Source organism: Protopterus annectens, chromosome 1.part1 (assembly GCF_019279795.1).
Source record: "Protopterus annectens isolate FY-2018-M chromosome 1.part1, PAN1.0, whole genome shotgun sequence".
Classification (NCBI taxonomy): domain Eukaryota; kingdom Metazoa; phylum Chordata; order Ceratodontiformes; family Protopteridae; genus Protopterus; species Protopterus annectens.
Window position 1 is genome coordinate 28,447,069 of NC_056726.1, and position 25,702 is coordinate 28,472,770.

The 25,702-nt window shown below is 41.9% G+C and overlaps 1 protein-coding gene across 1 annotated transcript in view; it reads left to right on the forward strand.

Moving 5' to 3' along the window:
• TARS1 (threonyl-tRNA synthetase 1) overlaps positions 1 to 25,702 on the forward strand; it is a 767,350-nt gene that overhangs the window by 408,657 nt on the left and 332,991 nt on the right. The window contains exon 11 of the mRNA XM_044073446.1: positions 23,029 to 23,195. Coding sequence (XP_043929381.1) covers positions 23,029 to 23,195 — 167 coding nt within the window. The remainder of the gene's footprint in view (positions 1 to 23,028; positions 23,196 to 25,702) is intronic.

Consider the following 25,702-nt stretch of genomic DNA (forward strand, 5'->3'; position numbering starts at 1 on the left):
TGAACAGTTGTTTGAGGACCACAGTAGAAAATCTTTTAGCCAGTAATTCCCACGAGCTCAATGTTAACACTGATTTATAAGATAAGACAGAATACTCAGCATGTTTACACTGTGCATGTTCATAAGGTTCACTGCAATAGTGTACCTTATAATTTTACCTGAATATTGGCTGCAGGCAGATATCCAGATTATGGCCTAATTTACAGAACCTTGATATTCCCTCTAGCATTACTGATCACCTCTCCATACCATGGGCATGAATCTGCAGAATGTTTGGTAGAAAAAAAGAGAGCAGACATTACCATCTTCTGGTTGCCTTTACTGCAAGAAGCAAGTGGCCATCAACCCATTGGTCTCTTTCAGGCAGCCTTTAGAACAGAGCAGTAAATACTTAAAAAACAATAAAGAAAAAATGTTCTCAGTGTTACTGTTCTGATATCCGACAGGGCCAGCCAATGGCAGTGTAAGCCTTAGCTCTAGACAATTGTCACTGGTGAAGTGACGCCCCGGCCCCATGTGCAAAAAAATGCAAAAAGGGGGTTGTTGATGGATAAATGGATTAATTACTCTTTTGATGCTTAGAATTTGACAGTATTTGTATTTTTGAAGCTGATGACTATTTAGAAGTGTGTCCAGATAGCTTTAAGCTAATCGAACTAGCATAGGAGCGTCCAAGTGCTAGGACAAAAAAGCTGATGACTCTTCAGAAAAGACTACCAGCAAGCAGCATAGGAGCTTCCAAGTGCTAGGACAAAAAGCTGGTGACTCTTCAGAAAAGACCACCAGCAAGTGTGCTAACAGGAGACAGATTTCCCATCTATCAATGACTCTCACCTCCAGTATTTATTTTACTCCAGAAAGATCTACCAGATTTCTTTCTGTATTCATGCTGCTTAATTTAAAAAAATCCTTCTTCAGGTCCAAAACCATCAAGCTTTTCATGGAGCACAAGAGGCTTTTGACTGTGGGCCTGTGTGTGTGTGTGGGGGGGGGGGGTCTGTTTGTCTCCCATAAATTAAAAGAGGTGAAAGATCAAGTACCACTGCAGAAAATTTAGAAGCCTAAAAAGTTATTGGTCACAGAATCCACAGGTAGAGAGACACAAGTGTTCTGGTTTTGGCGAGATATAGCATTGCCTGTTTGTGCTAGTGTCTTCTTCCAAGGCTTCCTAATGTGTCATATCCCCTCCATAGACCAACAGCGGGCCTGTGACCTTTGGGCACAGACAGGTAACTTATGCCACAGCTAAATGCCAGTCCCCAGGTGTCCACTGGGAGGTAATAGTTTGGTACTCGCCACATAGAAATGGGTTCCTTTCTTATAGGTTCTTTTTTTTTCTCTGGTCAGGAATCATTGATTCCAGAACAAACAGCTATGATTAAGGAACTTTATAAAAAGCAGTCACCATGGCAGCTGGGCCTTACATTTCTTTAGCTGCAGGGGCAGAAACCCACCTTATGGATGTCTTCCCTTAAGACAGTTGCCTAGCAGTAATTCTTTTCAACCACAAATAAAAAGCCTTGTGGATGCTATGGAGTCCAAGAAAAGTTCAAATATCTGAACTCTTCACCACAGTTTTTCATAATTCCTGCAGATGGAGGAGCTGTCATATACAGGGTGATAACAGATGGGTACTAAGTGCCCTCCAAGGGGGATCGCCCATGAATACATGCCAGATCAGTACATTTTTTGCACTTGTTATAATTGACATTGCTTCACTGGTAGACATTTAACAGTATAAAACCAAGTAATATAATAGAATAAATTATGTGGTAAGCATTATCACATGCTCTTCTTTAAGTATTATAATTCCACAGCCTTTTATTTAAAAAGTATGTTTGTCTTATGTCACATTTTTTGGTTGATCAACTTTTGAAAGTGAAAGTTCTGACAATGAAAACCTATTGAATGAATATGTCATAACTCATTTGACATAACAAGTGCATATCTATTGTATCTGATGTCTGGATCCTTCTCATTGAGTTTGCATTTAGGAGAAATCCCAAACATTGATAAAACTTCCTGGAAGATGGTCAAAAGGCAATTGTATAGACAGGCAAATGCTGACACCCTGAAGTGCCAAATGATGCCTGACTTTTGGAGTCCTGAGATGTGCACTAATGCTGGGAATAACTTTGAGCTAGTGATCAATTGCTATGACAGAGAGAAAGTTCTGAAACAATTGCTGGGATCAGCAGAGCCATGGCAGCATGACCTTTGACAGCAGAGATTTCCAACAGGTGGTTATCCACCTGATGACAAAAGGTGGTGCCTTTGGAAGCCTCTTTTAGCGACTTCTACCCTTTTCTTTCCAGGAGCAAAAGGGGCCAGTTGGTATCCTGCCTTCTGAAAGTTGCTTCATGTAAAACCTTAGCTGGTTGGGTATGTCTAGCACAAGATAGGCAGTTTCTCACCTGCTTTTTTCTCAAGAAGGAAAACGTGGAGTTGAATGGACTGCTTTAAGGATACTTCTCTTGTTACTTTTGCCAGTAAAAGTGAGCTAGTCTTAAGGGCAACCAATGCGTTTGGAAAATCAAATATTTCCTATGCCATTAAGGAGCTAAAGATACAAGTTCTTGAAAACAAAGTGGATGGCCACACAGATTATGTTCTAGAATATGAACTCCATTGGAGCTTGAGACATCTGGCCCCAGCAGAAAAGGGCAAGCTTGTTAAACATAAAATGCAAATCTTCAGAAAGCGAAGAGATGTTCAGTACCTATTTAGGGAACTGCTTGATATCCTTCTATTCCTATGTTGCAGTATTCATAACCTTTGGGATTCCTTGCCTAGGTGACCCACATGTCCAGCCAATATAGAAAAGACTTTTGCTACTGCATGGTACATGTGATGTTGCAGATAGCAAGGCAGGCAGTGTAGGCCATAAATGTGATGTCTGCACATACCATTCCTCAGAACTTCTCTGCTGCCAGTCCAAACGCCACCTTCTACCGTTTGTCTAATTGCCAATTGTTTGTTTTCAGATAAGTGCCCTGTTGGGGAAAATTCTTTGTTCTGCTGTTGCATGCTTTTGATGTTAATGTCATCTAGAAAAGGCAAGTGCTACTGTGGATGTCATATTCCACACAAAGTAGAACAAACCAAGTCCTATGCAAGGGGGAATGCACGGTCCAAACCAAGTATCAAATTCACCAAATAGACCAGCAAGGCAGAACGGAGTTCAATTTCCTTTATTTAGTACCTTAACAGACTAGTTTCGGCAAAAATGCCTTCTTCAGTGTAGGACAGTACATTCAAGTTCCTTATGCTCATCCATTTAAATACAAACCATGAGCCAATAGGACAAATAGGCTCATTAATATTAATGAATAAAGAGATATTTTTCTGGTAGTGTGGTGATAACAAAATACAATATGTGACTCTGCAGTGAGATACAGTCAAAAAACAGGACATATCAACCATATTTAAATTTAAGGAATTGTGTTGCACTTAAGGTAATGTGACATAATATATATATGTATAAAGACATATATATTTCTTGACCATAGTCAGCATCTATTAAACAAATGTGGGTCAATAGTGACCATAATAATTTCTCAAATCAACTACCTATATCGTATATATTCACAACCAAAACCAGCATTAGCGCTGTTTGGCAAACTTTCATAATCATGATGTGCAAAGTATAGAATATAACACTCCAATGAAACACATTAAAGTCCAAGGACATAACAACCCTGAGAAAATATTCAAGAAATGAATTAAAGTGGAATAGTGTAAAATCACATATATATGTAAATGCATGTATAATATGTGACCACAACCAACGTCTGCTAGATAGATACTTGCCATACGAACATTAGTAATTTAACACGTGAACTAGCTATGTTGAATGGTTCAACTACCCTGACCCCCATACTACCATTAATGCTGGTTGGCAAACCCATATGGCTTGATGTAACGAACATGAATCCAACAAGGCAAAATTAGGATGAATTGGTATGTTTATATATGCGAATATATATTAATTTTCAAAATCTAAATAGCCCATCCATATTGAACTAATAGGTCAACAGGGTTATTAAGAAATACACATGATCTGCTATAAGTGATCATTTAAACCCGGATGGAACAAAGCCCCCAGAGTTGTGATCCAATATTTTTCTTTTTGATCCAATAAACCATGCCAGCCTTGTTTGTTAGTTCTATCTCCAGATATGCGATCAATGACCACACAAAGACCACCATGATCAGTGTTCGTTTTGACTAGGGTCCGAGCATGATTACAAGTCTTGAGCGATTTGCCAGACATTCGTCCCCAAAACCCTTCATAGTCATTTGTCTGCTCTGAACATTTAACTCTAGAAACAATATCTGAAAAGGTGAGCTTTTGGTATGTAGGGCCCTTCAGGTCCATCCTGTGAGCCACCAAAGAAGGCCAAAAAGGTCAGGCCAGAATCTTTGAGTGCACCTCTAGATTTGGATGTTCCTCTGGAGGTCAGTCTAGGCCCAGAGGCCCATTCGATCTCTGGTTCCCAGCCTGCAGCAGGTACCATTTCAGAAGTCGTTAGGGAGGGTCCCACTAGCAAGTCCGCAGAGGCATTGCAGACGTCCATTCAGAACGATTAGGGAACCGGGGCTCACTACCTTAGATGTCCCAAGTGGTGCCCCTCCAGCTCCTCCATCTCCTACTAGCCCTACACCCGACCCAGTACCTAGCCATACGTCGGCTGTTTCTTCACAACCTGGGGGGGGTCTTCCAGGTAAGACGAAATTTAAACAGAAACATGTTTCTTCTTCCCAGGATATTTCTCCAGATTGGCAGGCCTTCTCACAAGGAATCCTGAATGCCTTCCTGGCTTTAGATCTATCCTCAGTTCTACCTCCCGTGTCTGTCCCTTCACCCACTCCAAGGAGATCAGTACAGGAACAGCAGGCCTCTGGAGAAGAAGCAGATACTTCATCTGATGAATCCTTGATCTACACATTTGAAATGGTCTTTCCTAGGTTATGCTTCCCCTGAATTAGATTCTAAGAGTGGGGATTCTCCTAAGGAAGATTTTTCCTTTGAACAAACTATTTCTAGGATGAGAGTTTTCTTCAAATGCTAAGGGTCAAGTATCAAAAATTAAAAAGAGATATTGTGATCTGTTGCAGATGGACTTACCATCTCCCTTGGCCATCCTTCCTGTTCTCCCTGCCTTTCTGGATGCATTTGTGTCAGTGTCAGAGTCTAGATTCTCAACCTACAGCCCCAAAGTGGCCTGACAGATTCTATAAGGTCCCTGAGGAAAACAGTTTTTTTATTTGAATGTCCTCCAACAGATCTTGCAGTTATTTCTTTCTGCAGACACACCTTCTACACTTCTTCACTATACTAATCTGCTCCCATCTGACAAGGATAGCAAAGTGATGGAAACGTTAGGGAAAAAAGTGTATACATCCTCTACCCTGGCTTTCAGGACCATTAACTGTCAGACCCACATGTCAAAATATGTTCTGGCCTTGCTTCCCCAAGCTTGACAGCTCGTATCGGACACTCCTGATGCTCCAGCCAAGGCGCAACTTGCCTTTTTACTGTCTACCTCAGCCCAGGTGCTTAGACATTCAATTAAATGCAGTTATAACGCAGCTGAAGTTTCTGCAAGATCAGCAGCTTTGGGTTCTGTCTTTAAGGAGGTACTCCTGGTTGAGACTCCAGCCTTTGCCTGATATCAAAGCTAAAATTATGGATGCACTTCTGGACAATGATGCCCTCTTTGGTGCTGATTATGCAAGCCCTTTACAGTCCCTGCATGACAAAGGGAAATATATTAAGGAACTGAAACACCTCTTTATGTTTCCAGTTCCTAATTGCCTCAGAAATTATCCTTCTAAGATGCAATTTGTCAGAAGGAAACACTGCAGTTCCCCTCCTTCCCATAAGAAAGGGGCTCATAGACAGGGATCTTCCACACCCCAGCAAACTCCTGCTCAAAAACCCACTTTTCAAGATAGGCCAGGTAGTCTGTGACTACCTGGCAAATCTCTCAGATATACCCCTTTCCCAGTGCCTTTCATCCTCTCTTCCTTCTTAGACAAGTATCTCCACCAACAAGTGGGTCCTTTCCATTATCCAAAGTGGCTACTACATGGCATAGAGATCTGTCCCTCCCTTCATGGGCATTCCACAACCCCCTCGGGATCAGATTAATCTGTTCCCTGAAATCCTAGAGGGCTTGCTAAGTCAAGGAACTATTCAAGAAGTTCCACCACTACAAAAAGGAAGAGTGTTTTGCTGAAGAATGTTTCTAGTTTTCAAAATGATGGTCCATTGAGACCAAATCTAGACCTCTCACATCTCAACCTTTTCCTCAAAGTGCCAACCTTTCGTATGCTCACTCTGCAAACTTGGTTGGCTCTCCTGCTCCACCAGGCCTTTCTAGTCACTCTGGACATCAAGGATGCATACCTGCATATCCCCATTCATTCACAATAGAGAAAATTGTTATGCTTTTCTGTTGCTTCTTCACATTTTCAGTTTTGTGCTTTGCCCTTTGGACTCTTTATGGCACCAAGGGTATTGACAAAATGCTTAACTCCTGTCATTGCCTTCTGCAGGTTTCAAGAATACTGTTCTATCCTTATCTGGATGACCTGCTAATACAAGCAGTCCACCCAGACACTCTAAAGGAAACCTAGTCTTCACTATTTCCCTGCTCCAAGACCTAGAGTCCACCATAAACTCCAGCAAGTCTTCTCTCAGTCCTTCCCAGGATCAGATTTTCCTAGGATGCTGACTAAGGACAGCTTGGATGATGGCTTGCATTCCTCCTCAAAAAGTGGAAACTCTGCTCAACTACTTCTCAAGCTACTCTCTTTAATCCTCGCTCCGCATTTTAAATTTAAATGTCAGACGTATACTAAATAAAGTCCACGACCTTCATGCACTGCTGTCCACAACCTGAGATAGTAATGCTAACAGAGACTTGGCTTAAACCAGGCAACCACAACGACTAAGTCACTCCACCAGGTTACAATATAATTTGTAGTGATAGAATAGGTAAAAAAAAAAAAGGGGGGGGGGTTGCTGTAGTGTAGAAATCTCACCTCATCCTTGAGAAAGTAGACATAACCCCAGACCTCGATAAAGTTGAACTCACTCTAACAAAACTAAAACTTAATGATAGTAAATGCATCAACATCATAGGATGCTATATCTCTCCAGGCAACAATATCCCCATTACAGAAAAACTCCTAGAATGGATATTTAACTCCTTCCCCCAGGAAAGCATAGTATTAGGAGACCTTAATACTGACTGGCAAAACTGTTCCAGTCATAACCCACTCTCCCATATTAACCTACATGGCCTAACCCAACTCATCACTTCCCCCCACAAGAACAGACAAGAGAGCCAAACACCAATCCACTCTAGATTGGATACTCGTATCCCACCCATCACTGATATCTCTAGCAGGGTGTCTACCAGACACCCTGAGTGACTACCAAGCCACATTCTTACTCGGATCAAAATCACCACAACTGACCCAAATATCTACGTGCCTAATTAGAAACAAAAAACACTTTACCCGCTCCAACTTTATAAACGACCTAAAAATGTGCAACTGGACCCCCCTAAAAAACCTACCTCTTGATGAAGCTGTACTATATTTCAATACTACCTTCTTAAAAACCCTTAACCATCACACCCCCTCCAGAACAACAAGAATTAAAACTAAATATGCCCCCTGGTTAACCCCAGACACAAAATCCCTCCTCAAAAAAAGAAACAAGGCCCGGACCAACTACCTCAACAGTAAATCCCAGTTGAACAAACAAATATACGTTGAACTACGTAACAAAGCCAAAAAACTCACCAAAACAGACAAAACATCTTACTACCAAAAGTTACAGGATAAGCACAGGAACAACCCACAAAAACTTTGGTCAGCAGTTAACTCTATTCTGCAACCAGGTAAAGCAATTGCCCCAACCCCAAAAATAGATAACCAAGAAGACATCCCCACTCAGTTTAATAAATACTTTACAGAAACCATCCAGACCCTTGCAAACAACCAACCCTATGACAACATCCCCCCCTGCAAATCCACCCCCCACCCCAACTAACAATTGCCCCAAATTCAGCTTCCACACAGAACCAACCAAATCCATTGAAAAACTACTCCACAAGCTCAAACCAACATCTGTAGCTGCAGGTAAATTACCCACTGAATACCTCCACCTGGCTGCAGAAGCCATATCATATCCTGTCTCCGTCCTAATTAGCATATCCATCTCTGAGTGTATAGTACCCAAGCTATGGAAAATATCACATATCATCCCTCTACATAAAGGGAGAACCTCCCTGGAACTCAATAACTACCGCCCTATAGCCACACTACCCCCTTTATTTAAAATTTTAGAGAGGGTAATACACAAGCAACTAATGAAATATCTCCTAGATAATAATCTAATCGCAACACAACAACATAGCTTTAGACGCTTCCGTAGCACCACCACCGCACTAACAGAATTCACCAACATTGCCAGTACTCACAGAAACAGAAACTCCTTGTATCTGCCACCTTCCTTGACTTGTCCAAAGCATTCAGTATGGTTAACCACAATAAACTCTTTCTTTCACTAGCAACTCTAAACCTTACCTCCCCTGCCATCTCCTGGTTCAAAAACTACCTAGAGGGAAGGAAACAAGCTGTTATGTGGCAAAACCAACTCTCCCCCTCCCTAACAGTCTCCCTAGGAGTACCTCAAGGCTCCATCCTGGGGCCACTTCTTTTTACCCTCTTCACCAATCGGCTCCCAAACAGTATTTCTAAAGCCTCTTTAGTGCAATATGCAGATGATACCACTGTAATACGCGCAACTAAAGCAATTGACATCCTTCACTCCCTAACACAAGAATGCTTTTCCCTAGCATAAACTTGGATTACAAACCAAAGGCTCATTCTGAATCCAAGTAAAATAAAGCTAGTACTCTCTACCTTCCACAGAGTCGCACCTCCCACTGATTCTTTCTTCATCTCCTCCTGTAACAAGACCACAATCGCACCCACAAATCATACCAAACTCTTAGAGGTTGAAATAGATAATCACCTTAGATTTGACCTACATATTTCTATAACCATAAAAAAGTACATAAAAAACTTGGCCTACTGTATCGCAATAAAAGATTCCTCACTGACCACCCCAAAACTACAATAGCGAGGACTTACCTACTATCCACCCTACTTTATGCCTCCCCGTGCTTACAAATCTCCACAAATCCGACCTAAACAAACTTGATAGTTGTTATAATAAGATAGCCAAATTCGCTACAACCTCTCCCATCAGAACACGTCACTGTGAATGCCTAAAAAAACTCAATTGGTTAGAACTACCACTACTTCTTCAACTCAATCAAATATCTCTAGCCCACAAAATAATACATAGCTCTGAAAACACCCCAGCCCTACAAAATCTTTTGCAACCCTATACAACCGCCAAGCCCTTGAGGTGTAGCACACAAAACCTCCTCAAAGTAACCAAATATAACAATGAAGCTGGTAAGTCTGTCTTCAGCCACTTATAGCAAAAACCTGGAACTCCTTTCCAGCCCACATAACTGACAACAAATCCCCATCACAGTTCAAGAAACTTGTTAAAACTCACTTTTTGAATAATCAGCTGTGCTCCTGTATCCCCCCTGGCTAATGTCTCATTAGAACACTTCACCTAGCTTAATTAACTTTGCTAAGCCAACCAATCATAGTACTGTACCCACTTAGGACTGTTAATCTACTGCTCATCCCATCTCTCCAAGAGTTAGGGAAAACTATCCCAGCAATGTTGAGCTTTCCATAAGCAACTAAAACCAGAAGACATATTGTAGATAAATTTGTTATCCTTCTCAACTAAAACCAGGCAAAGACATATAGTGAATCAATTTGTTATCCTTCGCAACTATAGCGAGCATCATCTGCTCTCTCAGAGCCTTATTCTACATCTCTCTGCTTTTACTCTGATAGAAAATCTATCACAGGAATCCTAAACTTAGGAATATCTTCCAAAATGTAATATTATATTGTAGAGGACGAATGTATCCTATCTGTATGTCACAGTCTCTTCTATGGAAATTGTATGTCAAAAGTCTGTCCTTAAAACTATGTAATCCATTTGGACTCTCCTGGTCAACAAATGTAAAATAAATAAAATAAATAAATAAATTTAACCTCCATCTATGCCAGGAAGTACATGCGTATACTAGGCTTCATGGCATCACTCATTCACATGCAAATCCTACCCAGACTTCACATGTGGAAAATCCAGTGGTTTCTAAAAACACTTTGGAGCCAGCATGCCGATCCTCTGGAATTCATACTCCCTTTTCTCCCATGCATAGAGAGAGAAATTCAGTGGTGGGTTCAGCAGATTCAACTGAACCCAGGACTTTTGTTTCAACAGCCAACCTCAGTTCAGGAACTCTACACAGATGCCTCAGACTTGAGGTGGGGAACAACTCTTGGAGGCTTAAAAGTCCAGGGCCTTTGGTCTTCCTCAATCAAGAAGCGACCTAGGAAATCTGAGCAATTTTGTTACCTTCCATTCCAGGGTGTTTGGAAAACCTGTCTCCAAACAAACTATTTCTACTTGGTTTTCTAAGGCAATTTCATACATTGTCTCCCATGGGAAGACACACTCTACCTCTGTGATATCCCACTCCACTAGAGCAGTAGCTTTTGCAGAGGCTTTCATCAAAGGTCTGGATACTGCATCTGTTTTGGAAGTGGCCACATGGTCTTCTGTCCATACCTTCACCAAACATTACAAACTGGACACCATCTCCAGGACCAGAGCGGGATTTGCTAGGGGTATCCTGCATGGGTTTATAGAAACCTCCTCTACTACATCCTTCCTTTCCTTTCTATGAGGTTTGGTACTCTCCCAAAGGTTATGAATCCTGCAACATAGGCATAGAAGGACATAGAATATTTGTGTAAAATCTTACCATAACCATAGATGTCCTTCTCTTCCATGTTTGCAGTATTCTATCCCACCCTGTTACCCCCTTGGTACTTGATGATGTTATATACCTCATACCCTTTTACTGTGTTCAGACCTGAATGCCGTAGTCAGAGGAGTGGTACGTGCCGACATCACCTTTATGGCCCACATTGCCGCCTTGCTGTGTGCAACGGGCACGTACCATGAAGTATCAAAAGTCTTTTACAATTGGGCCAAATGTTTGGGTCACCTAGGCAGGAAATCTCAATGAATACTGCAACATGGAAGAGAGGGATATCTATGGTTATGGTAAGATTTTACACAACTGTTCTTCCTACCACTTTTGGCTCACATTTCTGCCATGTGCAAGGTCATAACAGTCAGAAATGCCTGAATTTTGCATTTTGAGCATGGAGTTGCCGAGTCCCAAATCATGCAGGTGCTTGAGATGGACTAGAACAGTTTGCTTACTGACTGATGTGACTTAAGATACCTTTCCTTCAAAATGGAGAACCTTCTTCCACTTAACAGAATGTATGGTAAGTAGCAAGCTTCCTAGTGGCTTTTGCAACCAGAAAAAGCCCATTCTACAGAGTCTTGTCACCTTAAAGAAAATGAACTAAGTGTGTTGCATCAGGTAGATCCAGTTGTTGTCTCCAATGGGCTTCCTTGGTTTGTATGGTTAGGTTCCAGGAGCCACCCTTCTTGGTCCACCTGCAGACAATGAGGGTGAGCTTTGATCTCTCTCATCTTTTAATTTTGTGATAAAGTATAGAATTGGAGTAAATTGTGAGATGGCATTCAGGTCTCTCCCCTGCCACAAGAAGAAGAGTGCTTCCACCCTTGGCCTCCCTCTGGACATCCTGCACCAAGCAGTATGGGTGGGGAGGCTGTGTTCTCAACTGTGGTGATGGATAGTTTTTGGGATAATGATCCATTCCTGGAAGAGTCCAGTCAAGCAGTACTCCTAACTCAGCTTTATGAGAGGACTGAAGGAGTGGATGAAGGAGTCTACCATTACACTCCTTTCTATAGGAGGTGAATAGATGAAAGCAAAATACCACTGTCTGTGGGATATTGCAAAATGTGCATCACCTCTCCGTACATAGGGTACAAACCCACATTATCCTACTAGGTACCAAAAGATGGATTGATTAATGGATCAGATTAGTAAGAATTTTGATTTCATTTCTCCCTCCAGTCACTTCTTGGCCAGTAGCACTGCCAACAGTCTTGCTGATTCAAGTAAAGCCATTCCCCTGAACAGTGGAGGAGTAGATGTGTGTTCGTTACCCCACCAGTGAAGTGTTTGCTTGAATTTGTGACAAGTTCAGCAGAAGGAGGGGAAGACCCACATTGAGGTTGGTGAGGTTGCTCCACTGTTATAGGACCCAGAACCAAACCTTTGACACCAGAAGATCAGTAATGGTGTGATATCTCTGCCTGACACTAGCTCATCATACTTCACTGCTGCTTCCATGTCCTTTGGCTTGTAAAAATGCTGTGATGATGTTGACCACCTTTAAGCCTTGAAGTTGCTTTAAAATCTGAGGCTGGATACTGTACTACATCTTTACCAAGGCTTGATGCCCTGAGCCCTCTGGGCAGTCCAGAGCAGCCAATATTGGAGTATTCAACTTTTCCCTAATGAAGTCACTCCCATGAGATAGATTCAGAGAAAACTCTTCAGATGTTCTTCATTCCACATTGCTGCAGTCCTAACCATTGGGTAGTCCGCTGTCCAGTCGGCCCGAATACCAAAGTATATGGCTGACGTCGGTCAAGGCGCATTAGACTGATGTCAGGACGTCAGGGTACTAATGCGCATGACCGACGTCATATCCTCAGTCTTTTTTGCCGCATGGTCCGATGCAGAAGCAGTTTTGCGAGTGCAGGTTGGCGTTCTGAAATATTTCCGAAGTCGGAGTTTCAGACCGAATCAAAGTTGGCTAAGTACCCCGTTGGGGAACATTTTGGTTTTTTCTTGCCTCAGTATTTAACCGGATGTCAGAAAAAGTGAATAACTGTATTTCTTGTGGGAAGCAGATACCTCATAGGGATTACCATACTTTGTGTATACCTTGTTTAGGGCCTGAGCACGACGTTGTTGGTTGCCGCTCTTGTGCTAGATTTAACAAACGCACTATTAAGAGAAGGTTAGACTGTGCCAGGTTAGTGTTTGGGAAGCGTTGTAATTATAAAATGCCGCCGGATGCTCCGGCCCGCTTCGTCTAAAAAGCGCAAGGACAAAACAGCAAAGCCTAGGGTTGATGAACCGGCAGTCCCGGACGTCGGTTCTTTAGAAGGCTCAGTGGAGCCAGAGGTTTTGCCAGGAGTTTCTTTGGAGTCTCAGGCAGAGACTTTACTGTTACAGGATGTGCCTTCTCAGGAGGTAGGCCAGGCTGAGGGGCTTCTCAGGTAACTGTTCTTCCCTCTCTTCCCAAGGTAGTTAGAGCCTCTCCTTCTGTTTCCAAAACTTCTTTGAGAGGTAGGCCAAGTTTAGCTTCAGTGGGGCTTCTCCTAGCACTTCAGGTTCTGTGCCTAAGAAACATATGCTTAAAATGGCAGAAGATTTAATTACTATGATTAGAGGCTCTATGCCCCCTCCTGATAAGAGGCCTAGGGTGGAACCTGAGTTTGAAAGTTTTGAACAGTGTTCAGAGGCTTCTGAGTCTTCTGCGGAAGACTTGCAGGAGTATCCTCCTTATTCTGATTCTGATGTGGATGATTCCACTCCTACAGCTTCTCCTCCTGAGGATTTCTCATTTTCAGAGACTCTGCATTCCATGAGGGAGCACTTTAAATGGGAAGGCCAAGATTACTCTGATTCCAGGAAAAGGCTTAGGGAATTCTTATTTTACCCCAGCATAGGCCTTTAGCTATACCTCCTGTGTTGAATGTGGTGGAAGATGTTTTTGCAGAGGCATCCCTGAACCCTGATTCTTTGCCTCCTGCCCCTGTTAAACCTGATAGGTACTATAGGGTGCCTGAAGCTCATAAGTATCTGTTTAAGAGTCCTAGGGCAGACCCGGAAACTGTTTCTCAGGGGCCTAAAGGTGTTAAGGCCTCTGTTGTTAAAAATCCTGTTCCCACTGATAAAGAGGCTAGGGCTTTGGATAGGTGGGGAAAGAAAGTATATACTTCTTCCACTTTAGCCATGAGAGCGTTGAATTGTCAGTTTCACATGCTAAAATATCAAAATTATCTCCTTTCACAATTGAAATCTAAGGTGGATGCTTTGGCGGAAGGTATAGAGTGTAAAGAGTTGCTGGATTTAGTTCATGTGTCTGAACAAGTGGGTAAGCATTCTTTGCAATGTGGTTTTGATGCTGTGCAGGCCTCCTCGAGGGTGGCTGCCACTAGTTCTGTTCTTCGCAGGCATGCCTGGTTGAGGGATCAGAATTTAGCAGAGCATGTTAAGACTAGGATTTTGGATGCTCCTTTACAGTCTGATGTGTTATTTGGTTCGCCTGTGGAAGCAGTTTTAAAGAAAATGGAGGACAAAGCTAAGTCTATGCAAACTGTTAAAGATTTTTGCAGGTGCAGCCACCGGTTTAGTAGAAATTGGCCTACTAAGGGTTGGACATATCCTGCTTATGATTCCCAGTCTAGGGGTAGGTCTAGACGTGGTAGGGGCAGAGCTCAAGGTTCTTTTAGGCCTAGTACAGGGGGTTCACCTGCTCAGACTTCTGGTGAGGGCAGGGGTCAGTCCTTTCGTAAACAGACCCAATGACCTGCCTTTTCAGCTGCCAGTAGATTCTCGTCTGGCAGCTCCTTTGGGAGGAAGACTGTCTCTTTTCAAAGAAAATTGGGATTTAATCACTCAAGACAGATGGGTGTTGGATATCATTCACCACGGTTACAGGTTTTATTTCCATACATTGCCCCCTTTCAAAGGCATGCCAGACGTTCCCCCTCCACAAAGGAAAGAGGCTCACAGGCAAATTTCTCTGTTACTCCAAATAGGTGCCATTCAGCCAGTCCCTGTACCAGAAAGGGGCCTAGGATTTTATTCTCGCCTGTTCCTAGTACCAAAGAAGGGGAACACGTGGAGACCAATTTTGGATTTATCTATCCTCAACACTTATCTGGACATTCCCAAGTTCAAGATGTTGACGTTACAACAGCTTTTACCTCTGCTGGGCAAAGATCATTGGATGGTAACTTTAGATCTCAAGGAAGCTTACCTTCATGTGCCTATAAGACTAAGTTGCAGGAAGTATCTGCGTTTTCGAGCTGGAAATTCTCATTATCAGTTCTCTGCATTGCCCTTTGGCTTATCTACTGCCCAGAGTATTCACAAAGGTTCTGGCTCCAGTGATAGCTTACTTCAGGTTAAAAGGAATTCAAATCTATCCTTACTTGGACGACTGCCTGATTCTGGCTCAAGAAAAGGAAGACCTTCTACAGCATCTGGAATATGTCATAGCAGTGCTAAGATGCCTAGGGTATTCTGTGAACGAAATAAAGTCCAGTCTAGTACCCTCTCAAGACATGTGCTTTCTGGGTGTGAGACTGAATACAGCAGCCCAGATGGCCTTTTTAACCCCGGACAAACAACAGAATCTTTTCAGTTACTTCCATCAACTATCTCTTCAGTCCGGGCTGACTGCAAGGACAGTCCTTCAAGCCTTAGGGTTCATGGCATCTTGTATTCTGGTGCTTCCCAATGCCAAACTGCATATGAGGAAGCTACAATGGTATCTCAAAAATGTATGGACACAGCACTGCCAGGATTTGGACACTGTCATTCAAATAATACCTTGCATTCAAAAGGAATTTTTGTGGTGGGCTCAGGAATGTCACCTAAACAAGGGACTCTCTGTGACCCGGCCAGAGGCGAGTCAGATTCTAACGACAGATGCCTCAGACATTGCTTGGGGAGCTCATCTAAATGGAAAGTGGATACAAGACAAGTGGCCTGCCAGACTACAGCATCTACATATCAACATGAAGGAGATGTTAGCAGTCCAGTTTGCATTAATGGCTTTCAAGGAGTTACTTCTTCCAGGGCAGGTGTTGATTCTAACAGACAACACAACTGTCATGTGGTACATCAACAAACAAGGGAGAACACATTCTTACCCATTGTGCAGGCAAGCAATGATTTTATGGGGACTGCGCTCAGCTTGCAACTAACTCTTCAGGCAAGGTTTCTGCCGAGCACAGAACTCCTTAGCAGATGTGTTAAGCAGACAAATCATGGATCCCCACGAGGGGAAACTGGATCTTCATGTATTTCAAAAGTTGACAGTGTCCTGGGGAACTCCAGACATAGATCTGTTCGCTTCTCCACTAAACCACCAGCTGCCAAAGTTTTGCACAAAGAGGTTTCATCACACAGCTTGGAAAGTGGATGCTCTTTCTTTCAGTTGGAAAAATCTTCATGTGTATGCGTTTCCACCTCTGCCTCTTCTTCCAAAGGTGCTTCTAAAGGTCAGACAAGACAAGCCAAGGATGATTTTAATAGCTCCAGATTGGCCTCGGCAGCACTGGTACCCATTATTGAGGAGTCTGGTAAAGAAGCCTCCATGGCCTTTACCCTTGATTCCACACCTGTTGTCCCAGAGAGATGGTCACCTGCTCAATGTCAAGCTTCACTCTCTTCATCTAACAGCCTGGCATATTCTGTTTTGAAAGACAGCAGGTCTCAACTTCCTCAACAAGTTTTAAATGTGATTATGGAAGCCAGGAGACCTAGTACAAGGAAAGTGTACGCAGAAAAATGGAAGAGATTTTTATTTTGGAGTGCAGCAAACAATTTGGAGATTTCTGAGCCAAATTTGAGTGTGGCTCTTCAATATCTTACTGAGTTACTGGACAAAGGTTTGTCTTTCTCTTCCATTAAGATTCATGCTGCAGCAATTTCAGCTCACTATGATTGTGACCCACCATTGTTTTCGCATCCTTTGTTCAAGCAGTTTCTTAGAGGGGCAAAGAATATAAGACCCCACGTGAGCTCCCACTCCTGCTTGGGATCTCAATTTTGTGTTGGAAAAACTTACTCTACAACCTTTTGAGCCTGCGGCTACTGCTGACTTGAAATACTTGTCATGGAAGACTGCTTTTGTTGGCTATTACTTCTGCAAGAAGGGTGTCTGAGTTGCAGGCCCTTATGGCAGTAGAGCCCTTTTGATTTTCCATAAGGATAGGGTATCATTACGTACTAATCCTTCCTTTATGCCTAAGGTGGTTTCTAGTGTGGCTTTAAACCAAACTATTCATTTGCCTACTTTCTATGCAGATCCCCAAAATAAGGCGTAAAGATTTTGCACACTTTAGATGTACATAGGCAGTTGCGTTATTATTTAAGCAGGACTAAGGATTTCAGGCAGTCTCAGCAATTGTTTGTTTCTTTTGCTTTGAGTTCTCAGGGCAAGCCTGTGTCTAAGCAAACTATTTCTAAGTGGATTGGGTTTTGCATTTCATTTTGTTACTCCCATCATGGCAAGGAGATTCCAGCTGGGATTAGGCCTCATTCCACTAGGGCTACTGCCACTTCAACAGCATTTCTAAGGGGTGGCAACTAAGGATATTTTGGAGGCAGCTACTTGGAGTTCAGTGCATACTTTCTCTAAGCATTACCACCTTCCTCTCTACTCTAAATCTAGGGCTGGTTTTGCCACAGCTATTTTGCAAGGCATGTTGACAGCTCCTGCTTCCTTATGATTTGCCAGCCTCCCTTACCTCTGCTTTGGGATTCTACCCAATGGTTAGGACTGCAGCAATGTGGAATGAAGAACATAGTACAGTTTTGTACCTACCATAAATGTAGATGTTCGAGGATCCACATTGCTGCAGTCCAATTACCCTCCCTCCTTCCCTCTGTGTTTAGGGGTGGTGGTGTGGGCTAATATATATATATATATTCTTGTACATTTGTATATATTGTATATATGTTTGATGCAGGGTTTTTGGTGTTTTGGTTTTGGGCCTTGTCTTTTAGGGTCTTCTGACATCTGGGGCAAGAAAAGACTGAGGATATGACGTCGGTCATGCGCATTAGTACCCTGACGTCCTGACATCAGTCTAATGCGCCTTGACCGACGTCAGCCATATACTTTGGTATTCGGGCCGACTGGACAGCGGACTACCCAATGGTTAGGACTGCAGCAATGTGGATTCTCGAACATCTACATTTATGGTAGGTACAAAACTGTACTTTTATGAAGATGCCTGGAACCTGCAAACATGCAAATTTCCAAGCCTGGACCTGTTCATCCAGATAGAGGAACACACGAAGATCCTTCTTATGCAAGGCCCCCTTCAAAATGTTCAGAAGAATGGTGAACTGGTTCAAAAGACTAAGACGTTGGTGACTCAGAATGAACTATTGGGAACTCCCTGTTGGAACCCAGTACACTAATGGGCCAAAAGCCATCCATCATGTCTTGAGACCTTCACTTACTGTTCTGGAGTATCACCTTCCAGAACTTTAAACATAGGCTGTATTTATCGAAGTTGCCAAGGTCCAAGATGGAATACAATTCTTCCTGCTGTATTAAAACAAAAAAGTGGCAGAAGCAGAACTCCTGTTTTCATTCCTAAAGTAGTAGTACCTCCTTTTGCTGAAGAGTCTGGACCTATATTAAGAGCAATGCAGCCACAACCTGATGTCTCAATCAAGCTCCTTCTCATTGGGATCTGAAAGCTGTGAGACATGTCTGCCAATAAACATATTTAATACTCATTTGTCCCTTGTGTAAGTTCTTCAGGCTGAGATGAACTTAAAGAACTGCCAACTACAGGCACTCCTGGACTTGAGTAAAGACTGTGACTGCTGGGCAGTGAGGGTGATTTAGTCAGTATAGCTGGAGGAGACAAAATCATCTGATGCTTTGGGGCACTCCCTAGCCTGAGATGGGCTTCTCTATCCTTTCTAAAAGAAGGATCATCCAAGGTAGAGGTGTCTGGAGGTGTGATCTCAATGTCTTCATTTAATTCACAGTCAGTGGCCTTGCATTTCTTGGAGTCCCTTTCTCATTTCACAAAATATGACTGAAGACATCTCCTAGATCCAAGTGTGGTAGTATAGCTCTTGGTCAGGGTGCTCCAGGTCAGCATGTAGTGGATGGGTCTGCAGGCTGAGTAATGGTGTAGTGGCACTCGGGGCTGCGCAACTAGAGTTAATGTGAGTACAGGAGAAGAATTTGTGTGATCTTTAGGTGGCCTCAGACTGTATTCCTAATGGTGCACACCTGCACCCATGAGGACAGGTCCCACCAAATATCCCTCTGTTTGGACCACTGTGTACTGATATTACTAGGAGTGAGCCCTAAGGAGAAGACTCCTTAGTCCTAAGTGCAGCCACTGAACACCAGCTAGTGTACTTCAGGGAATTTTTCTCAGGTGTTGACTTGTTACAGGTAAGCCCCAGGTAGTCGGGTATAGGCGTGTTGTAGGTAAGCCCCAGCTACACAATTGGGGAAAAAACAGATGGTGGCACTCTGGGATGTACCCTCAAAAGAGCTGCCAGTTATGCACCCTTTGTGGGTCCCTCTTCATCTATAGAAACTTGCACAGTCTCATCCTTTTAATAACTGTGGGTCAGATGGTAATGCACTGAGTAAGTGAGGTAATCTCTGGCAAGGCTTACTTTCAGAAGAGTTTCACCAGTGTCATCCTTCCATATTAACATTGTCATGATGATCTAGCACTGGTCTGGGTTTGTAGGAGGATCATTCCAGTGATTGCTATACTGCTGCCATCTGAGGGGGAAGGTAGACCATAAGTTTTTCTTTCCTGCATTCTGGCGACAGGCATGAAACTAACACTTGTGGTCACGCTTTGTATCCTCCTTTTTCATGCTCTGTAAATAGTTATAGTGTGTTTCTGGACTTACTTAACTGGTGGCCACGAGTGTTTTGACGCTTATTCCTTTTTGGTACTGAATGGAAGAATTTTCCATATTGAATGTCATGATCAAGAATCAAACTGAGTAAGGAGCAGGAAATGTGATACAGTTTTTGATGAGGTGTCTGTGCAAACACTAAGAATTTCAGAACTGTGCTTAGTGTAACATTTCAAGAGAAGGTGTTTTTTCTTATTTAGTGTTGGGAAGATCTTGGCAACAGATTGAAACAGATTTTTTACCATCAGGACAGTGTATAGTTATATGCTTCTTTGGTTGTGATGTAAAATTAACAGATACTGTAAGCAGAGATGTGATCATTGCAGTAAAAGTTGTTTTCAGATTATGGTATTACATAGGTGATTGTTTGTGTTAATGATTCACAGTATGCAAGAGTGGAAAAAAAGATGAAGTCTGGTGCAATGCAGACTGTCAAAATCAACATCAAAGATGCCAGACCATTAACAGTGGTTGAAACATACTCTGCCACGTAGCTTTCTTGAAAATTTGTAGTACTGCAAGCCAAGGTACTGGTATGTGATCTGCTGAGTTTCTTATTGGCCGTAGATTAAAAGGAAGGGCTCCTATGTCTAATTCTTTCCTAATGCCCGAAAAAAATTTCAGTACAAGAAAGACTGATTTAGACTGAACAAAATCAGTGAAGACATAAACTCTGTTATGATCAAGTTGATTAAGTGGAGGGAATAGGAGAATTCAGCAGTATCCATGAGAAACAACCATCAGATGTTTTATAGTGATGCGATTAGCCATTTGGAGCTCTCACTGCCAAAGTAATGTCTCAAAATGACTGTCGGTAAAAGGAACAATGGTTGGGTTGGCTTCTGAAGTGCTAAGCTGTTCTGGGGAGTGCCCAGGGAAGTGTCCACATTGGGGCCCTAGAGTGACATTTCTTGAATTAATTGAAAATTCAGAAAGTACAGATGAGGTATGGAGGTTTGCCAAATAACATCCAGCTGTTCAGGTAACAGAATCCATTAAGAATTTCAGGTTTGGAAAAGAGTTTAGAGAGCCACCTAGACGAGCAGTGAGTTCATTAGCTGAAAGAAGTGAAGTACTGACATGCTAAAAATCTGAAATGTCATAATTGCCAAGGGTGTATCATTCAGATTTAGAGATGTCATTGCTTTCCTGTATTCAGCACTGATTAGACCAATTAAAGAGTACAGTGCCCCCTTTGAGATGTACCTTGCTGGCTATGTCAAACTAGAGAAGCCCCAAAGGTTCTTAACTAAGAAATTTTAGGCTTAAAGACCCTGAGATACCAAAAGAGGCTAGAGGCTGTATCCCTTTGCCCCTCAAGAATTTGTAAAAGATACTGAGTAATCTGTACCTTGCCTCCTGCACAACTGGAGACCCTGATGTCTTTGATCCCCTGTATTTCCTCAAATCTAATAGCTCTACAAACATTGGAACCAGAATCTTTATCAGGAGATGAGCAAAATACAGTGGCAATAAACATTTATTATGCAGTGTCATCCTTATCTCTGGAATTAGCTGTATTGTGTAAAGGATGAAAGTACTTAACATTTATTTTGATTTGACTTTGCTGTGCCATTGTGCCACTGCTATTATTGTCCTTTGTGAATGTATAGGTTTCTGTTTTTCTGCTTACATTTTTATCCTCAAATTTACCCAGGATTAACTGGCCTAGCCTTCTTTGAGAAAAAGATGCAACTTGAGGTGAGTATTAACAGTCTTGATGATCCCAAGAGTAAATTGCCTTAAAACTCTTATGAAGAAAATGTCAGCTCCATTCATTATCTGTATTTTTATTTTGTTGTCCCTTTGCTACTAATATCTATGAATGAGAGCAGCAAATACATTATTGGTAGCATTATTTATTTATTTATTTTACATTTGTTGACCAGGATAGTCCGACTGGATACATATCCATTTTCAGTGGAGGCCAGGGGAGAAAAGCTCCAAGATAATAATACACATTGAACATTTAATAAATGCTAGTTTCAAGCAGATTGCAGCCATAAGCAATACCAGTATTTAGTACATATAGTACTAACTTACTATAAAACACTTTGCAAAACATAACATTATTTTCAAAGTTAAACGTACATAATATTACATTCAGGTTTAAGACACACTGAGCAGCAGTTGTATAATTGACCCTTCCTGAAATTAAGTGGTAGAAAAAAGTTAGAAGTAGTTGAAGGTAAGGCACCTAAGAAATAGAGAGGTCACTAGTCGGGGTTAGTGCAAGGACATAACCAATGAGTTTTGAAGTATTTCTTGAGTTTGTTTTTGAATTGTTAGTGAGGGTTATAGGGTCAAGTCAGCTGGGAGTCTGTTCCATATTTTTCCAACAGAGTTGGCAAACAGAGAGTCCCCAGCTGAGTAGTTGGATTTGTATGTTTGAACTAGGAGTCTAGTGGATGATCGCAGTGGCCGGGTGCTGGTGTAGGGGCTGATAATATTTTTTAGTGTAGGTGTATTTTCTAGTTAGTAAAGGACTTTGTGCCACTATTAGCTGGTTGAACTGCAGTAGGCTTGGCAGTTCAAGCCATACTACCCAGAGTTTTCCAGTTATGTTTTGTATGTGCAATATAATTTGCAAGTAAGAGGTTATTGTATTTGAGATGAGTGTCTCACTTGCCTATTGTTTCTGGTGAATATGTAAATTAAATACTTTTCTTTAGCCTTGTTATAGTGCTTTGAGTTTCTTCTTCATGGTTTCATTTTCAATGTTGAGGCTTTTTCTAAAACTGGGAAATGTTTATTAAGACCTTCAGTGTTAGATTTCCTTCTTAAATTTTTTTACCTATTTTTACATTGTTGTTTATAGTATCTTGATTTTGTTTGTTTTATCCTCATTGAGAGGTCAGTACTCGAATAGCACAATTTAACAAGATCAGAAAATGTGTGTACATAGTTCTAGTTGAGTGTACTTGCTTTTAAAGCTGCTTTTCAAATCACTGTTGGAGAATGTTGAGTGTTGTGCTTTTCTTGCGGTATTTTTGAACTGTGATTGAAAAACCTGATTTAATTTGTAGGGTAGCTAGATGATGAAGTTTGAAATTCCTTTCGAAATATATGCATTTTTGTAAGTAGTCAACAAAAAAGTTGCACTTTGATCACAGAAGTGAGATACATTCACCTCAGAATGGATTTCAGAGCACATTTATAGGCTAATTATTTAAGGATGCATATCTAATTTACCACGTTTTATGCACAGACTTGATTTGTCTTATTTCCCTAACAGAGTGAATACAGGAAACGAGGGTTCCAGGAGGTCATTACACCAAATGTTTATAACAGCAAACTGTGGCAGACTTCCGGTCACTGGCAGCATTATTCAGAAAATATGTTTGCATTTGAAGTAGAAAAAGAGACATTTGCGCTGAAACCAATGAACTGTCCAGGACATTGGTAGGTTCATTTCTTTAATTTATTGCCTCTTTTTTTCTGAAATTTATAATTGCAGTATTTTACACGGATTTCTAGTTTTATTGGAAACAATAACTGTTATGTCTGTACTATTGCTTGATAAAGGGAATTAGTATGTATCGTGTGCTTTGAAGTATGGAACTTTAATGTCTTTATTTGGCTTATGTCAGGTACCATAAGTTTCCTTAAATGTTTCCAACTTTATCTTGAAGAAAGGCATTGCCTTTATTGCTATTCTGTCTGCAGTTTTCTGTGTCCCTTAAGATAACTGAGACTCTCCCAGTCCAGAATCATTTTTTGACTTCATACCTGCTTCCATACAGAACACCCCATAGTTATGTTGGGAGATGTACCCATTTAAATAATGCTTCTGAACTGAACATCTGTATAGTTATGTATGGTGACATGTACTCATTTACATAATGCTGCCAGTAATGCACACCCCTATATTTATGTTGGGTAGCATGTACCCATTTACATAAATGTAGAGAAGTACCCTGTACTTAGCTGCAATGAAAACCCTGTACTGCGCAGTTATTAAAAGTACAGTACCATTTACTCTGCTATTCCAAGTCAGTCTTTAAGAAAAAAATCATGATCTGAATTTTGGGGCTTTACGTATCCAATATATTCCCCACTTCATTTCTTTATTGTCTACTGATATTTAGGGGTGCTTGCCCTGATCACTGAGCTTAAGGCATAATACCATATGCCAGTATAAGATGGTGAGATCAGCTCCTGCGTGTTCCTGTTCTTTTCCCACTTCCACACACTTCAGATGCCAATCCAAACATTCGTGGTAGGAATGCTGTCACTTTTACCTTAAGTGACAGAATTCTTTCAAGTGTTCTTGCAGTCACTTTATAACTAATCAGGACCTGCACTGGCAGCACCTTTATTGCCTGCAAAAGAGCACGTGTAAAGCATTTCTCTGTTGTGCCAGAATTTTAGCCCATCAACTGAAAGGAAACAAAAATGGAAGTTTTAGACCTGTGTCTTCTCTTTGAAGGTGTTGGCTATGGAAAGTAGCTAGACTCGCAAGAGAATTTAGAGAGAACTGGAGGCCATGTATTGGTCAAAACCCACCGGTAAGATTTCTTTATTTTCCTCGAGTTATTAGCTCCCCTTCAACTAACAAGGAGTTGAGACAGCAATGTTAGCAATACTAAAGGTGTGTCTCTGGCAACCACATTTAGAGGTGCTTTCCACGGTCTCTGCACTAACTAACCCACATTTAAGAGGCTGGAGCATGATCACATCTAATTAGTTCTGTTGGAGCAATCCTGTAGCTCCCCAGCAAAGGCTTACTGGCATAACAAAAGATCTAGAAGTGTACTTTCCAGGCTTCTCCCGGGGCATGCTAGATTAACTGACTTGGATTGAGAAGATTCTTTGGGTCTTCTTTTAATTTTGGGACCATAGGAGGCACCAAAACAGATGTGCACCTGCCATTTGCTGTGTGATGTGCCATGTCCTTACTGGACCAGGTGTGTACCTTGGTGAATATGGTCTTTTGCAGGCCTCTAAAACCAAGTGCTTTCTTTGCGTATCCACCTGATATTGGCAGTTATCAGTCACCTTCTTGTTTCCTTGGATGTTGGATAAGTCCAGGTCATCATTTTATGGAACTCTGGATTAGGGAGAATCTACGTGTCTTTCAGCTCCATGGGGGGGGGGATGTAATCCTTCCTAACTTGCACAAATATAGTGAGACTTGCCATTTCTGCAGCTTCCTTCCAAATGAATTCTTCATTTCGGAGATGCTCAGTGTTATGAAATTCACTGTGGACTGGCTTGCAGGTCCTCTCCCCTTTCCTTAAAAAATGCTTCAACCACTGATGGGGCAAGGAAGGTGAAGACCTTTGGTCATTTTACTTTACAGTGGAACCTTTCCTAGAAGAAAGCATGTATGTAATATGACCTGGAAGGTGTCTTCTGCAAACCCACAGTGGGTCATCTTTGCTGAAGCACCAAAGAGGCGACTCCTGTATGATTTCTTTAGTCCAGTGTAGAGCCTATAGACTACAAAACCTTTAGATGTTCATCGTGTTTCACTGTTGCAGTCATTACACTTGGGTTATCTTGCTGGCAGGCTACCCGCAGTCGGCCTGAATTCCAAAGTCCTGGTCCGGCGTCGGTTGCTGTCGCCTCTTCCCTGACATCAGTGCGCCAGTAGTATATAAGATGTAGCCGATACCATTTTCTTCAGTCTTTCTTGCCGCGCGGTGCCCGAAGCAAAAGCAGTTCGCAAGTGCCGGTCGGCCGACTACTGAGATTTTAGAAATTGAATTTCAGATCCGAAGTCTTCAATAAAGCTAAGTACCTCATTGGGGAAACTTTTTCTTGCTCCAGACCGATATCAGTAAAAGTTAACAATTGTATTTCTTGTGGGAAGCAAATACCTCATAAAGATTTTCATTCTTACTGTATTCCTTGCCTAGACCTTGACCACGACGTTGCTAGTTGTCGGTTTTGTGCTAGATTCAACC